Source organism: Populus nigra, chromosome 7, assembly GCF_951802175.1.
Source record: "Populus nigra chromosome 7, ddPopNigr1.1, whole genome shotgun sequence".
Taxonomy (NCBI): Eukaryota; Viridiplantae; Streptophyta; class Magnoliopsida; order Malpighiales; family Salicaceae; genus Populus; species Populus nigra.
Window position 1 is genome coordinate 13,693,613 of NC_084858.1, and position 17,357 is coordinate 13,710,969.

Below are 17,357 nucleotides of genomic sequence, written 5' to 3' on the forward strand. Positions count from 1 at the left end.
TTTGTCAATAGCCTCGCGCACACACTCAGGGGAGATGAGTTGTCTACATTGTATACACCAGTATAGTATGGACTACAAAAATGCAGAGAGCGACTCTTCGAGCTACAGAAAAATTGTTTATTTTTCGAAGCTGACAATTTGCTCTAAACTCTCTCAACAATATCTTTGAGGTCAGATATCAATATAAAACCATCTCCATTGCTGATTGCATTTGATACCTGTTTATAAGTGTTTTTGGAGAAGAAAATATTGGTTTTGAAAACCCAATTTTTTTTACCAAATGAGGCACACAACTTCTTTAAGCATCCCAAAATAACATCAATATGATTTTTCAGAGGACTCCACAGAGTATTTAATCACCAACGAAAAACAAATGTGAAATGCAAGCCCCATCTTTTCCAACCCTACAGGATTCCATTTTCTAATATGCACTTGTTATGTAATTAAATGAGTAAATTCTTCCATGCATTATACATAAAATATACCAAGAAAAAGGGTCGCCTTGTCTGATGTCATGTGAAGGACTGAATTTTTCTGAACCTGCTCCATTATAAAGCAACTGCGTAGAAAAGGACCATGAACATGGCATGCAAAAACCGAAACAATATAGATCTCTATCAACGAAACAACATAACCAAAGACCAAATTAATAGCATCTTTAAGCCAAGTATGAAATCCATAAAAACATGAAATGCACAAACACAAAGACGTCTTATCACAGTCTCTTTCATCCACCACTGACCCAAACATCATTAATTAGCATGTCTTTCCCTGAGAGCATCAAGAACCCGAAAAAAGGACTTTAAAAGCTCAACAGACATCCACCACTGACCCAAACATCATTTAATTAGCATGTCTTTTCCTAAGAGCATCAAGAACCCGACAAAAAAAAAAGGACTTAAAAGCTCAACATACGGCAAGAATAAAATCCAAGGAACAACTTAAAATAAAACACATCTCTCTCAAAATCCTCGTCAATCACTTTGTGGGCAACATGTAAAGAAGACAGTCCAAACTAATTAAAACACTTAACTAACCCTATCATCTGCCTCCTATCATTCACACTGCTACTGCACAACACTAATTTATTTTTCGAAACACGATTACACATAGATGGCTCAGTAAAGGACTACCCCATGGATGATGGAAAAGGCTTAAAGTCTAATTCAGTTAGTTCCCTGACACTAAACCCATGGATGCAAAACAACTGGAAAAACTCAAAGCAGGGACCTAAACCAGAAGCAAACATGGTCTGTGTCTGATCCATAAATGGAGGTGAATTAGTTGCACGATGAACCGCTATATAATTCCTTACCTGCACATAAAAGGGGCATGGAGAAGCTTGGGAATGCCTTCAAAAGAACCAACCTAACCAACTTATACCTAAGTCAGCAAGCTACAACAGCTATTCCTTCTCCAAATTTTAAACCTTTTTAAGATGAAAAACAACTAAATTCAAATTTCAACCCCAAGAAACACACAAATAACCCAGCACCATGTAGCTTGCAGCCAAATAGAAGAAGATAAATCTGAAAAAATGAAAAAAAAATTGATGCTTGAGCAACAAAAAACGTAAATCACATGTCAAAACCTTGCCATGTTGCCTTTGATGCAAGAGAAGGCCACTACGGCAGTTACCTTCCAACTCTGCTCTGAGTCCCCACGAACTGCATAGAGAGAGTTGTTAGTACAATTATAATTCATCAAAAAAAAAATCCAGCAACATCAATAACAATTTAATGCAATAACACAGAAATGGCTCCCAAACCGAAGGATTACAATCCCACAAAAGAAGAAATTAGATTAAAATCTAAAACCCAGCACGAAATAAAGTGCAGATATATCCTAGAAATAAAAACCCATTAACCAAAAACAACAAATAAAAAAGAATCCATAATTTCCCAACCAGGAATAAAAAAAGATCATGAGAAAGTAGGATTTCAAAGGATACACCTTCCTTTGTTTTTTTTCACAGATTCCTATCTACATTGAAAGCACCATCGTAGCACCACCGACCTCATCATCGTTGGTGCAAGAGCAAGACCCTCTCACTGGATCCTTTTCTTCTCCATAACAGCCTCTCTCGTATGTCTTTCCCCTATCTGTTTGGTTTCAAAAAAGAAGAAGGTAAAGAAATAGATTAGCTGCCAAGAAGTCAAAAAGCAAAGGAAAATCATGGCCTCCAAACAACCACGCCTCTCAATAAATGGAAGGGACACAGAAAGCAGGAGAAGAAATTGAACATAATATCGCGAGATCAACAAATTTTCTGGCGAGAAACACTGCATAAATCCACAATAAAATACCTCACAATACACAGTATTTATCTGATTTTTTTATATGTATAATTTTGGGTTCATACAAAAAGAAATAAGTAGTGAAATTGGAAATTGACAAATTTAAAACCCTTTGTAGATTAATGATAATAATATTTTCTTAGTGAAAAAAAACCAAAAAAATAAAAATAAATTGTCTTACCAAAACGGATAAAATTAGCAACATAAAATTTTATCACTAAATTTGGAATTAAAAAAAACTTTTATAGGCAGTTTGTTTTAGGAATTGAAACTGCGTTTTCATGATTTTTAAAATTTTTTATTTTAAATTAATATTTTTAAATTATTTTAAAGTCAATAAATTTTTAAAAAACAAAAAAAAATATTTCCATGTATTTTTAAGGAAAAACAATCGCTATTACACTCTCAAATACTATCTTAATATTTATTTTTTTAATTTAAAATAAATATCAAAATATCCCTAAAAATTAAATAACCAATACAAATTAGTATATTGGCACGCAATCTAGCACGGGTCAATATCAATTTTTTAAAATTATAAAAAAATATTAAAAATATAAAGGATGTTTTAATAAAGTTATTAAACCTAATCAACTAAGTTAATTTTTAAACCTCCATTATGTTTTTTGTCAAATTCAAGTATCTTAGGTCTGATAATTAAGTTTAAACAGCAAAAAGTAAGTTTGAGAGCATTAATTATAACTTATTCTCTTCTTCTCTTGTTCAATAAAACTAGTTAATTGATCCTTAAAATTTTAAAATATAGTTTTAGGTACACTTTTGCATTGTTATTTTTGAATATTTTTGAATTTTATTATGGACCCAAGCTCCTGGGTCTGCTAACCATGCCAGACCCAGGCGCTTTGGGTTTGATAATTATGCTTAAACAATAAAAAATGAGCTTAAGCATTAATTATAACTTATTCTCTTCTTGTCTTGTTCAATAAAACCAATTAATTGATCCTTAAAATTTTAAAATATAGATTTACGTTTGTTTTTGTATTGTTATTTTTAAATTTTATTTTCGACCAAAGTGCATGGACCTAGCAACCATGTTAAACTTAAACGTCTTGGGTTTGATAACTATGCTTAAACAACAAAAGTGAGCTTCAGAGCATTAATTATAACTTATTGTCTTCTTGTCTTGTTCAATAAAACCAATTAATTGATCCTTAAAATTTCAAAATATAGATTTAGGTTCGCTTTTACAAAGTTATTTTTTAATATTTTGAATTTTATTTTTGACCCACGTGTCTAGGCTTATTTTTAAATACCAGACCCAATATAGTTGCTAGACCCACGATGTTTTTGTTGGCATGGATGCCGAACCCAAGGCGCATATATCACAAAGTTTTCTTTTGTGATCATATATCTCAAATTTTCGTATATACTAGTAGTTATAATATAGAATAAATTCATTGTAACAAACTTTGACAATTAGATTATGTAACAACATCTCAAATTTAAAAAAGTATTGAACCTTTTAAAAAACTGTCTAATACTTGGATGGAACACATAAAATTAATATTTTCATCCATAATATTTACAAAAGAGAAAAGTTTATTTTTTAAGACTTGAAATAAATAACTTAGAACTCAATATTGTTTTCCTATTATTTTCTCTTCAAATATAATAAATTTATAAAATAAGATGCACAAACAAAAAAGAATTTGCAGGTAGGTTATATTGTATATAAATGAAAAATCATGTTTGAATGAGGCAATGTTTATTTTTGCAGTCCAATCATGCTTTTAAAAAATTTTAAATTTTTTGATCCAGGTGCTTGGGTTTGGTAGACCCAGGCGCGGGGGTTGCCAAACCCAGGGGTGCTAGTCTGACATGGTTGTTAGGAAGAGGATAATTGTGCACTTTATATGTTAGGAGAGAGAAAAGAAAGAAAAAACACAAATAATCGATCACCGACGGTAATTCAATCATTATTAGTCTACACGCGTCACGCCATGTGGAAGAGGACATGATTGTGCATCGAGTGAGATGGCGGATGACCATATTTAATCACCGAGAAGCGTTACACACACCTCTTTAATAGCACGGGTACCACCTATTCGCTGTGGAATAAAAGGAAAGCCGAAGAAACGTCGTGAAAATAGAAGAAATTAAAAGTGAAACTAGGGGTGAGAAAAAAAACTAAAAAATACATTAAACCGAGAAAACCAGAAAAAAATAACTGAAAAAACTGAACCGCGAAAAAAACTGATTAGAATTTAAAAAAAACGCCAGGTTTGGTTCGGTTTTATAAGCCTGAAACCAAAAAAAGGGAACCGAATCGAACCCAAACGGAAAAAAATAAAAAAAAACCGAGTTAAATAGGAAAAATCGGTTTGAATCGGTTTTTGTTCTAAAAAACCCAACCGAACCGAAACCGGTCGATTTGAACCGACTTTGGTTTTTTTTTTTTAATTTTAATTTGGTTACTTTTTTTTTGGATAAAAACCAAACCAAACCGAAAATGATCATCCCTAAATAAAATTACTTTTATAATTTATAATAAAAAATCTCTTCATCTATAGTGATTTCTTTTGTAAAAATAGCTCTTGTTATAATTATATTTAACCTGGACATCTCCAAAATAAAAAGAGAAAAAAAAACAGTATATAATTATTAAAAATTATTTTAAAATCCGGACCTGACACGAATAATAAAATCCAAACCTAGGAAAAAAAAACGGATTTTCTTTCTATTTCTGACGTTAAATATAAAGAGGGATAGGAGACATTATTAATCTATTTTAACACAAAAACCAGCTTCTTTTAAAAAGACGAAAACAACCCTAACACCGACCCGCACATGCATCTGCTTTCCCTTTTCAAAAACCCTCGCTGGTAAGTGTCCCTGTAGGGACAACCACGGCCTTTTCAATTTCTAGGGTTTTCAACTCCGATTCTTCTCTCTTATTCAATTCCAATCGTTTTTCTCTTTTATTGATCATGATTGATTTTTTCTCTGATTCCTGGTAATTAATTTGACCTTTTTCTGAGCTGTTCAGCCGGTTCTTAATCACCGACCGACATTATCGAAATGAGGGTTTTATTGTTTTTTTTCTTTTCTGAATTGATGGTGCTTGTAAATGATAATGTGTTTCTTTTGAATTTGCAGCAGGAGAGGAAACCCTAATTAATTAAAGATGTTGACAAGGAGATATAATTTGGAAGGCAGTGATTTTAATAACCTTAAAGCTCATTGCTTTTCCAATTCAAGTTCACTGAATAGTCTTTTGGATGATTGGCGGAAAGACCCTAACATTGATTTTTTTCGGGGTTTAGTTAGAAACAACATGTAAGTTTCGTATTTATTTTTAATTTTGTTTTTCATTTAATTTTGTGTTTGTTTATTGTATGTGAGATGCTGAATTTGTTTTTTTTAGCGTTGAGATTCTCGAAAAGGATAGGAATTATCAATTGCAATTACAAGGATGGGATTATGTTAACGTGTTAGAGAACCAGTTGTTTTTTAAGGCTGTTTCTGAGGTAATTTCTTGTTATCTTTTCTATGATTAAGTGATGTTAAGATGGTTTTATATGTCTGTTTGTTTTTGGTTTTGGTTTTGTTGAGGTTTAAAGATGGGTTGTTGTTGTTACCGTTGCTGCATTTTAGATTATTTTGAAAATTCTTGCTGTTTTGAGTTACTCTTTGAAATGAAATTGTCTATGGTTAATACTAAAGTGATCTTATGAAGGGAAAAACTGAATGTGGGATTTGTAGTACTTGAAAAAAATGAAGAATCAGTTAGGCTTGCACTGCTTATTTTTCGAGAGCATTAAAGTGACATCATTTGTATTTGTGCGCCTTTGTAGGAGGAATATATCAATCTGGACACTCTGAGAAATAGATTACAAAGTTTAATCCTACAGCAACACAATGATGCAAATTGTGGTCAGCAAGGATCCAAATTGACAGCAATGCAAACTTTGGGTTTGACTCAGAGGTGCAGTTCAGATGAAGGAAACCCTATTTTCAATAGTTACCCCATCATTGGCAACAATAATTATAATCTGATGGGGGCTGAAGAACAGGATCATTTTGGCTTCCAAAAAGGTGAGCAATCCATCCATTTTTATAGGACTTACTGAGAAAATGGATACTCTACTTTTATGTCTCACAATGCAATTTCTTTTCCATAGGATTATTTAACAACGAATTTAATCTAGGAACCACAAGTATGTACAATGCTTTCACTGTGGCCTCAAAGCAGATCGGTAATGAGATGGATTCCTCTCCTGATATAAATTCGTCCATCACCACTATCTCTTGTGGCGATGGGTTTCCCGAAACTGGAACTTTTGACAGTGGACCAGTTTTTTCTCAAGGAGATCATCCATATCATCTTGAGGCCTTCAAAGACATTTTTCAGCAGCAACATTTTGATCAAAGTATGTTTATCTGCATTTCAACTAAGAAGTCTTAGTTTTTTAAAAGAATATTTTATACCTTAGTTGAGGTAATTGCTGCACATAGTATTACTTTATGCAATTCTGTAATAGCGAGTCATTTATTGGAATTTATAAATATTGAGTAAGTGGTGAATGACGGACAACTTGTGCTTGCACACCAGTTTATGCAAAATCTAAGTCACACTTCAGTATGTTTTCTTTATTCCTTGCTTTGGTTATTCTAAACTGTGGTTATTCTTGGTCGCTCTGCTTTTCTTTTTACTTGTTTCTTCAAGGTCTTAAAGTATGATTGTGGCTGATGATGCTTTTCAAAACTTTTGTTTAGCTCTTGGCAAGTCCAATGTGAAATATCCTTAGTTATTGGTTCTCTTAATGGATCAAGGAGAAATGGACTTGTATTGCCCATGTCATATTAATACAACATGATCACATTTGCAATATGGTACAAGCTTTTATCACTATAATCTGGCATTTCACGAATAGGGCTTCCAACTTTGTGATTTGGTGATGTCCTGGTGTGTTTGATTCTTTCCTGTCATCCTGTTACTTTGAGATTTTTTTTCCATGTTGGCATACGCCCCGTTCTTTGTTTGTATCAACATGCTTGTGTTTATCTTTTATGTGGCATTCCTATCAGATCTCTAGCTATTGTTTTGCTCGTTCTTTTGTATGTTTTGGTCATCACTTTGTGCTCATGAGTTCAACCATTTGTGTCAGGCAACTTGAATTTGGTGAAACTTGGAAGCTTGACAAAAAATGAGAACCATTATGGTATGCCTTTGTCCACTTTAGGTGAATGCTTGGAGTATTCAAATTCAATTCTGCAGATCCCAGATTACTCTGGAGTCTCAAGCATTCTACCAAGTTCCAGCACAAGGTTTGGCATAACAAATTCAACTCCTGATAAGCTACTGGAATCTAGAGCACAAGTATTAGAACAGACCCAGCAGCAGTCTTGTCAGTTATATGGACAGTTTAATAAGGCATTGGAGGTCAAAGTACCAAGTCACTTAAAGGATCACAATAAGTCTTGCAGGCCAACATCTGGACATAAATCTATGCATTCTCAGCTCCCGCTCCCTTCAGAACAATCACACGGGGTTCATGTGCCTTCAAAAAGTTCTGCACCTCTTCAAAAAGTGGCAAATTTAAATAACCTGCCATTTTTTTCTTCAAGAGAAAAGGTCTTAGCTGCTTATGTCAATTCCAAGAGATCAACGATCCCAATGGTGGACTGCCTAGATTCTTTCCTTAAGCATTTCCATTCAACAGTGTGTGACAATAGCAAGTGCTATTGTGAAAGTCTTCGCCCACTGTTATTGCATTTTGATAACTGCCTCCACACTGATTGCCTTGTATGTGCTCCTAGCCGAATTCTGTGTAAAACTGATAAACTTGGTCAGAACTCTAAAGAGGTGAAGAGTGGTCATAAACGGGAGATCATTGATACAGATTCTAGTGGTTATGGATCTTGCTGTTCAGGAGACAAAATGCCTCCTTCAAAGTGTCAGAAGATGGAAAAATATTCTTATTACTTTTCATCTGGAGATGGAATCGCATCTGTGGTTGCTCCATTCTTGGTTCAATCTGATGGTCTTGGAGGACCCCTGCCATTGAAGCAATTGCCTGAATCTCCTGTATCTATTAATTCTGATTTTCTTGGGGTGAATAATGAATCACTGATGAATTCCATGGAAAATCCTACAAGCTCTGATCAGATCAGGAGCAAAGCTGCAGATAGTTATCCCAGATTGATTTGTGAGAGTGTTTCTGCTCCTTTTAAGGAGCACATTGTTGGTTGTAGTTCAGGAGAGATGGACTCCAGAAGTTCTAGTGGAGTTGCAGATGTTATGAAAGGTGACTGCAACCAATTGATGAATAATTGTATGCCTATTGTCTCTGAAGAGGTTGGTGCTGCTTTTAACAAGGAGGCGATCCAAGTCATATCTAAATTTCATTTAGCCAAACCAGCTATAGAGCATGAGCTAAATGCAACAGTTGCTGAACATGAAGATGGAATGAAATCAGAAAGTTCAAAGATGAGAGGTGCTTCCTTAATTGATTTTTTCACACCAGAACAGATAGAAGGACACATGTCCAGTCTTGAGCAGTCGATGTGCCAGGTGAATACATCAGCATTACTATATATATATATATATATATATATTAATCTTTAGAGACTAGAAGCACATTTTTTCTGTAGATGTTTCATCTTGATGCTGAAATTGAAAGATTAACATATCATATCGGCTTAATTCGGAAATCTTGCTTAACCTCTCTGAGTGAGTTATTTGAATGCAAAAAACATGCACAGAAGAGAAAGAGCGAAACAAATGAACATATCCTTTTAATTGAACCTTTCCCAGCTATCTGGGCCTAGCTACAGAATCTTCTTTCTGATGTTTTCTAGACGGGGCCATGAATTATGATAAGAGGTTACCATATTGCTTCTGAGTGCTCGCAACTGTTTTGCTCACTTTGTTTTTCTTGTTGTTTCTTTTCCTTTACATTGTAGCTTAGGTCATTATTGCAAATGAGCAGAGATTTTACTTGGTGTCTTCAGTCAATCCTCTAAGAGTGAAAATAGTTGTGTTAAAAATGGGAAGTTATGTAAATAAACAACAGACCATGTGCCAATCACCGTTACTATGAGCCTTTTGATATGAATGGAAACTAGGGAGTCCAGTGATATATATGCTTTGGTGTAACCTTTATAAATTTGATCAATCAAGCAGGAAAAAAATGTCATGGAAGTTAAGTAGATTGGATCTGAAGTCTAAGTAGCTGCAGATCTACTTGGGCAAAAGCTTGAGTCTGTATCCAATGTGTGAAGTTGTGTGTTCATATATTATTTCCTAGAAAACATGTAGCTTCTCACCTGGAGTTCAACATTTGCTCTTCTTTTTCTCATTTTGTTATTACAATTATCTATTTATATTGTCTGCTGACTTGAGGATATCCAATGTGTGTAGCTGTGTGTTCATACTCTTTTTGATGAACACTAAACACATTTGTGCATCTTCTTTTAGAGAAAATCAAATGAAGAAGACAAAATAATAAATCATGTCAACGAGAATCGATGCCAGTTATGTGCAGAAGATAAGCTTTGGTTTGCCCCAGTGCCTATATATTGCTCGTGTTGTGGTGCTCGTATCAAGCGGGGGGTGATTTATTACACCTCATCAGATGAAAATGGCACGCAGCCTTGCTTTTGTTCCTTATGCTTTAAGAGTTCTCCACCTAAGAAGATCACATTCTATGGAATTACCATTCTCAAGGAAAAGCTTCACAAAAGAAAGAATGACGAGGCAACTGACGAACCCGTAAGCTAAGCATAATAAGTTTATTTTGTTAAATCTGTTCATTTACAAGGGACCTGCTCTTAAGTCTGCTGTGCTCTTGTAGTGGGTCGAGTGTGATAAATGTAAAAGGTGGCAACACCAGATATGTGCTCTGTTCAACGATAAAAGAGATATGGAAGGAAAAGCTGAGTACATCTGTCCCAAATGCTGCTTGAAAGAAATGAAAAGCGAGGAGTACATGCCATCAACTAAGGCTGCTATTTTTGGTGCAAAAGATCTGCCTCGTACCAACTTGAGTGATTTCATAGAAGAAAGACTTTTTAGGCGTCTTAATCAAGAGAGAGAAGAAAGAGCAAAGTTTATGGGAATGAACATTGACGAGGTTAGTTCTCAGATGCAAATTTTTACAAGGATACTCTGTTTTTATGTGCCTTGTTGTGCATAAATAGTTGATAAATTGTGAACTGGTTGTCCATTGTAGGTCTCAGAATATGAATAGAAAGCAATGCAATTAAATATGAATTGACCCATATTTAATTTGATTCCTTCATATAATTTAAGCTTCTAAAAGAGCAAGCATTTGTGGGTTTGAATGGGAATTTTTTGTTAAAGAACGAAAATGGATACAAAAATAACAGTTCTAAAGGACTAGATATTTATGATTATATCTTTTCACTCAAATCTGTCTTCAAAATCTAATTTATTATGATCAATGTTATGGACCTTTTAAGTGTGTTGTTTTCTTGAAAATAAAAATGAACGTAAAGATAAACATTTGCTAGAATTATGTGGTAATGGACAGTTCATGCTTAGGTCTGATTTTTCTCTTTTGCATTTTTTTGTTATTGTTTAGTTTACAATGGATGGGGTTTCTTTTATACATGCTCTACAAGCTTAGCCTAGGAACTAGTTTGATATATATGTTCTATTGGTTTCCAGGTTCCAGAAGCTGAAGATCTTGTTCTAAGAGTGGTGCTATCTGTTAACAAACAGTTGAAAGTGAAAGAGAAGTTTCTGGAAATCTTCCATGGTGAGAACTACCCTGCTGAATTTCCCTACAGATCAAAGGTAAGAGGTTGCAGTTAACAGTTAACCACATGCCTAATATTTCTTCATGATAATTCTTTCTGGACAATTTGGGAACTTCTTTAAACTCTCAAAAAATAATAATGGCATCCCAAAATTGTACTATACAGCAAGGACCTTCCTTGATCTTTCCCAAAATATAGGGGTCTTTACCAATTTATGCCTCATGTCTTAATTTGCCAAAACTCATAGAAGCGCAAATATTGATAACCATTAGCACAAGGATGTTAAGCGTTCCTTTATTTTGGTTTCTGTAAATTCTCTATCTTTTAGTATTGTGGCTGTTTATGTGGTTTATGATACAACCTCACTGCTGGTTCTGTTCCCTTTTAGGTGATTCTTTTGTTCCAGAGGATTGGAGGAGTGGATGTTTGCCTTTTTGGCCTTTATGTCCAGGAGTTTGGCTCAGAATGCAGTCAGCCAAACCAACGCAGTGTTTATATTTCATATCTTGATTCTGTCAAGTACTTCAGGCCGGAGACAGAAACTTCAACTGGAGAAGCTCTTCGTACATTTGTTTACCATGAAATATTGGTATGGTACTTCACATCAGTTACTACTTATTTGGTATTTGTTATTTATTAACTGGAATGACTCATTTTTATTTTTACTTATTTTTGCATCCTCAGATAGGGTACCTTGAATACTGCAAGAAACGAGGTTTTGCAACCTGCTATTTATGGGCCTGTCCTCCTATAAAGGGAGAAGATTATATCTTATATTGCCATCCAGAGAACCAGAAGACTCCAAAGTCTGATAAGCTGCGACAATGGTCTCTCTCTCTCTCTCTCTCTCTCTCTGTGTGTGCGCGCGCGCGCGCGCGCGCGCGCGTCTGTATGTGGGTGTCTGTTTGTCTGTCTGTGTGCGTGTACATTTGCAGGTTCAATGGCAGTGCAATTCCCTTGACATTTGAGCATAGATTAAGTTTCAATCCTATTATCCGTTCACATCCTAATTTGCCATTAAGCTAGTTTATGTGATCTAAATGGCACTGATGTCATCCATTAGGTGTGCAACACGTTTACATAATGTTTCAAATATTAGTCTGCTTTTGATGGAAGAATGAATATGATGCAAAAATCTAAAGGCTAAGAATTAAATTGCTCTTTTTCTATCCACAAGGTTCAATATGAAAATCATTGAACCACATAGACCTGCACTGTCACTAACTTGCATTTCCATTTGTAGTGGTGGTTTGAACTGTCTCTCAATGTTGTTTAGGGGCACACTGGTTTTATTTTGGTTTCACCATTTTATAGCAACATAACCCTGTCCTTGACTTGGGCCCACTGATTTTTGTTTGCTCAGATCCCCATGGCCACTGCTTTGTTTGACTTTTTTCCCTTCTCCCTTCTAAGTGAATGTTTTGACAAACTAAGCTAAAATATGCAGGTATCATTTGATGTTAAGAAAAGCAGCCAAAGAAAATATTGTGGTCAATTGTACTAATTTATATGACCACTTCTTTGTCCCTACTGGACATTTTTACTCGAAGATAACAGCAGCTCGTTTGCCTTACTTTGATGGTTGCTACTGGTATGATGCTGCGGAGGATATCCTCAAGAACATTGAACAGAAAACTGGAGTATATGCAGAGAGGAAGGTGAAGAAAGTAATGACAAAAAGAACTCTAAAAGCCATGGGGCACACAGAGTCCTCTGGTGGTAACACCAAAGCTATTCTAGTAACAAATCATGTAATCCACTGATACTTTTTTTTTTGTTTCTATTTGTTTTGTTAGATATTTCTGTTCATGCAATCATCGTAAGTTTATCATTATCTTTGTGACTTCATAGTCAACTAAGAGTTTCAATGAATAATTTAGGAGTTGATGGGGCAAAACTGAGAGCTTAAACTTGTTTGTTTCTTATATCTAACTAGGTAGGTGCTAAGTGTATTGCAAAATAGCAGAACCATCTCTTATTTAATTGTTTCAATTATCTCTTACACATGGAAAACTTTGTAGTGCAGAAGCTATATCTATCAAGGTAAATCATATCATAAAGCATAGTTTAGACTCCTGAAATAATAAAACTAACAGTTCATGATATTAGTTATAGTGATATGGTTTCTTAGGGCAATAATTCAATTTTTCAGATCACGTCTTAGAGTTTGTCAACCGTCCCAAGCATCTAAATCTAAGCTATTTTTATTGGCCTTTGATTTTATACCTATTATTTTCCAAAGCAACTGGAATTACAGGAAGGGAAAATGTGTAGCAGCATAATTTTGCATATGCATGGCCTACATGTTACTTGTTTTGACACTTGTTTCTTTTATGAATTCCGAAGCTAATTGAGTGATTGCTTTTTTGTTACTTAACTATGCTATTCTTTAATTTTTGTTATATTTCCTCTCTCCCTTGATCAGCTGAGGGGTGGTCCCATGTGTGGTCGCAAGGAGGACTTCATGGTTGTTCATTTACAACATGTATGCACTCATTGTCATGAAGTGATGTTATCTGGAAGCCGATGGTTTTGCCGACAGTGCAAAAATTTTCAGCTATGTGAAAGGTAATTAATGTAAATGGCACCTTAAACCATGATGGTGCTTGTCATTTTACTTAAAACATTGTTTCCCACTATTGTCTGACCAAATGGTGGAATTATTACTTGGAAATTAATTGTAGTTCAATACGCATTTGCAGATGCCATGTTGTAGAGAAAAACCTCAATGGGGAGGACTCGCACTCCTTAAATAACAAGGAAAAACATTTACTCTTTAAGGTGAGAATCCCTGCTAAAATTACAGGATGATATTTGTAATTGCAAAGATGACACAATTGATACCTATTTCTTTCTTTTCTTTTCTTTTCAGGTTATAGTGAAGGGGATACCATCCGATACTGAGGATAATGATGCTATTTTAGAAAACTGGCATTTCGATAATAGACATACTTTCTTGGGTCTTTGTCAGAAGAATCATTATCAGTTTGATACGCTTCGCCGAGCCAAGCATTCATCAATGATGATCCTGCATAATCTTCATAATCCAACACTGCCAGCAGCTGGGACAATGTGCAAAATTTGTCATAAGGATACTGATACACTGGATAGAGATGTCTGTGCTGCGTGCTATCACAAGAAAGACAGTTCTTTGCATGTCTATAAGTTGAATCAATGCTCTCCAGCAGCTAATTATGGAACTGAGAATGTAGATGCTCATCAAGAAGCACTTCAGGCATGATGAATCTCCCTCACATGTTACTGGTCTTTAAGCCATTGTTTTAATACAAATGATTCAAGTTCTTCGTGTTCGATTTTATTTCTTCTCATGCATACATAGGGGATGTAGGACCATGTGTGTGCACGTGCATTGCCAGACATGTAATGGATTTAGAATATTAATGCTCTGTTTGACATTTTGCTAATTTGGTGGCGCAGCTGAAGGAACAAAATCTTTCTAATTTGGTGGCACAGCAACAAAAGGAACTGCTAAATCTTTTAATGCATGCCACTCATTGTCGAGCAACAAGTAGTGACCCCTGCTCTTACCCAAAATGCCTCCAAATTAAAAGGTTGTTCTGCCATGCAAGGAAGTGCAGCATTCGGTCCTTTGGGGGCTGTCAACACTGTCAGAAGGTATGGTACTTGTTGAAGCTACATGCGGGAATTTGCAGACAAACAGATTGCCGTGTACCACGCTGCATGTGAGTTCACAGTTTCCATTTCCAGTGTCACTTCCTAATCGCGTGAGTTTAAACTATACTTGATTTGCCAGATCCATGTTTTTAAGTGTTTGTTTTAAACTTTGTAGAGATCTAAAAAACCACATGGAGCTGGAGCCTGGAGGATGATTAGTCGGCAGCAAGCACCTGAAAACCAAGTGGCAAATGATTATCCCAACTGTATATATGAACAGACTTGTCGACATTCCTAACCAAATACTGCGTGCCAGAAAAGAGTCAATTGTACAGTTAGCTAGGCTTGAAAGTTACGGAATTTTGTTAGTGGAAGAGGAAAAGGTCTGTAACCTAAGCATATAATTAATATTGTTCTTTTTAAGCTAGAAGTTTACCCTAGACTGATAAGATAATCTCAATCTTAGGAAGTTTTTTTCTTTCTAGTCTAGGCTTATTTATGCTGTCAGCATGGCAGATCACTGGTCTCTAGTCATGTGCAGCTGTATCTATACATTGTATATCATCGAGTATATATAAATATTATATTATATTAATTAAGTATTAAGTATAAAGCTAAAAGTATGTGGGAAAACACTGTTTTCCCACATCAATTAGGATTACAATCTACAGTGTTTGTTTATATTTTTGTTATTGATTTTGATGGGTCATTGTTTCTATAAACCTACATCATTTAAAAGCTAACACAAGAAAGTCATAATCCAAGATGAGATTATGTCCTTCTCAGTGCTCAACTCTAAGTTGGGTAGGAGCATGACTGTGTCCAATTTTCTGTTAGGCTAGGGACGTACCTGTACTCAACTTTATGTTGTGTTTGGACCCAACTTTATGTTGTGTTTGGAAGTGTCCGTGCCTAACTTTATGTTAGGTTAGGGACATGATTATGCCCAACTCCATGTTAGGTTGTGGCACCATCGTTCCTGACTATTCTTGGGTGCAATCACGAGCTTTACCCGATTCCTTCTAGACTCAGGGTGTGAGTTGTACCCAACGTTCCTCAGGTTAAGTGCGCGGTTGAAGGGTCACTTTACACTGAGCCTTCCATACCCTGAGTCTGGGTTGATAATTATGATACCTATCATAATCCCATTAAATACGAACAAGCAGTTCATACTTACATTAATTAAATGTGATGGTAGGAGTAATGAGATAATATTATTTCAATCATACCAGATTACTTTTCTACCATTTCTACGTTGTATAAGGCAGTTCAAATCAGGTAATATAAAAGAAAATGGCAATATACAGGAAATGAGAGAGACATCCAAAGACATAAACACATTTTCAACTTTTTCCCTTCACCTCTAGATCTTCTTCCCCAACCTTTTCTCAATCTTCATAAAGCTTATTAATATCTTCATTAATGTTGTTTTTTTTACATAAATATTCATAGTACTGACTTGATCTTCAGAGGGTCTCCTATCAATATCCCAGGGGATTTTGTGTAGGCATTTATTCTAGAAGAGTTTTATATCCCCCTAAGAGATTTGCCAAAAGAGAAGCCTACGTAGTCTTGAAGTGGAGGTCATAGAACTCACCATAAATGATGTATAAGAATTTCTAGGAATAATTAATCCGAGAATATCCCCTGTGATTTTTATAACCTCATCAATTGGCATCATTTGTGGGGACCTTACAAAAAGCTAATTACTTCTTCAGCAAGAAAGTAAACTTTGACGTGCGGTTTTATCTAGCACACCACCATGGCCGATCCACACACACTAGGGCATATCATGGATGCCCACATTGCTGCTGGTAAGTCTGTCCAACCCCAGATTGAGAAGATGGTTGAGCATATACATTTGCTTTCTGAGGAGGTCATCAGATTGAGAGGACAACTCACAATTCATCCTTAACCTCATCACGATATGAAAGAGACTAGACAAGAAATCAAATAAAATATTAAAATAAGAGGAAACACTTTTCCAGGAATATAGGAATCAGTATCTAATGACTTTGACAGTTCTATTAGAATAGAAATGAAAGAAAAAAGGAATGACATAATAACATAATAATAAGATCTGAATCTCAAAACACAAAACAAAAAGGGGATATAGAGAAATTGGTAGACGCTACAGATGTAATTGGATTGAGCCTTGGTATGGAAACTTACTAAGTGATAAATTTTAAATTCATAGAAACCCTGGAAAAAAAGGGGTAATCCTACGCTAAATCCTATTTTTCAAAAACAAACAAAAAAACGAACAAAGGTTCATAAAGACAGAACAAGAATACAAAAGGATAGGTGCAGAGACTCAATGAAAGTTGTTCTAACAAATAGAGTTGACTACGTTGCATTAGTCAAGTAAATGAATCCTTCTATTAAATAAAAGAATCATTCTATTAAAGTTAAAATTCTAGAAATTCCAGAAAAAAGTGTCACACGTGTGCGCACGACGTCGCGACGATCGTTCAACCCTCAGGTGTGTCGTCTGTCTAGGTAAATATGGTAAGACAATGAATTCTTGTCTTTTTCCATGGAAAAAAGGAATGAGAGTCGCCACCTACTATTTTGGTCACTAGGAACCCTAACTGGTCTCAGAGATCAGATACAGAGACTGGTTGCGTAAAAGGAAGGTATTAACACCCCAATTACACCTTATCTAAGGTATGCTGCATT

The 17,357-nt window shown here is 35.2% G+C and overlaps 1 protein-coding gene and 1 long non-coding RNA gene across 5 annotated transcripts; one reads left to right on the forward strand and one right to left on the reverse strand.

Moving 5' to 3' along the window:
- Positions 1-249: 249 nt before the first annotated feature.
- On the reverse strand, positions 250-2,403 carry LOC133699237 (uncharacterized). 2 transcript variants are annotated; one of them, XR_009843257.1, is made up of 2 exons: positions 2,017-2,403; positions 250-1,667 (listed from the first exon to the last, which is right to left on the reverse strand). It is a non-coding gene; the product is annotated as an uncharacterized LOC133699237 (long non-coding RNA). The 2 variants fall into 2 exon arrangements; XR_009843256.1 differs by having other exon boundaries at positions 1,954-2,403.
- A 2,647-nt stretch (positions 2,404-5,050) lies between these two features.
- Positions 5,051-15,273, forward strand: LOC133699231 (histone acetyltransferase HAC1-like). Of its 3 annotated transcripts, none has more exons than XM_062122397.1 (17): positions 5,051-5,140; positions 5,415-5,594; positions 5,683-5,785; positions 6,113-6,353; positions 6,440-6,688; positions 7,427-8,832; positions 9,739-10,032; positions 10,115-10,393; positions 10,951-11,079; positions 11,431-11,631; positions 11,727-11,869; positions 12,490-12,793; positions 13,468-13,610; positions 13,745-13,823; positions 13,915-14,277; positions 14,481-14,746; positions 14,854-15,273. In XM_062122397.1, exons 2-17 carry the CDS (start codon positions 5,443-5,445, stop codon positions 14,891-14,893), a joined length of 4,392 nt encoding a protein of 1,463 aa, XP_061978381.1. In that variant the 5' UTR covers positions 5,051-5,140; positions 5,415-5,442; the 3' UTR covers positions 14,894-15,273. The 3 variants fall into 3 exon arrangements, with proteins under 3 accessions (XP_061978381.1, XP_061978380.1, XP_061978382.1); XM_062122396.1 differs by lacking the exon at positions 5,051-5,140 and adding an exon at positions 5,155-5,271; XM_062122398.1 differs by lacking the exon at positions 5,051-5,140 and adding an exon at positions 5,155-5,271 and having other exon boundaries at positions 6,467-6,688.
- The last annotated feature ends 2,084 nt before the right edge of the window (positions 15,274-17,357 follow it).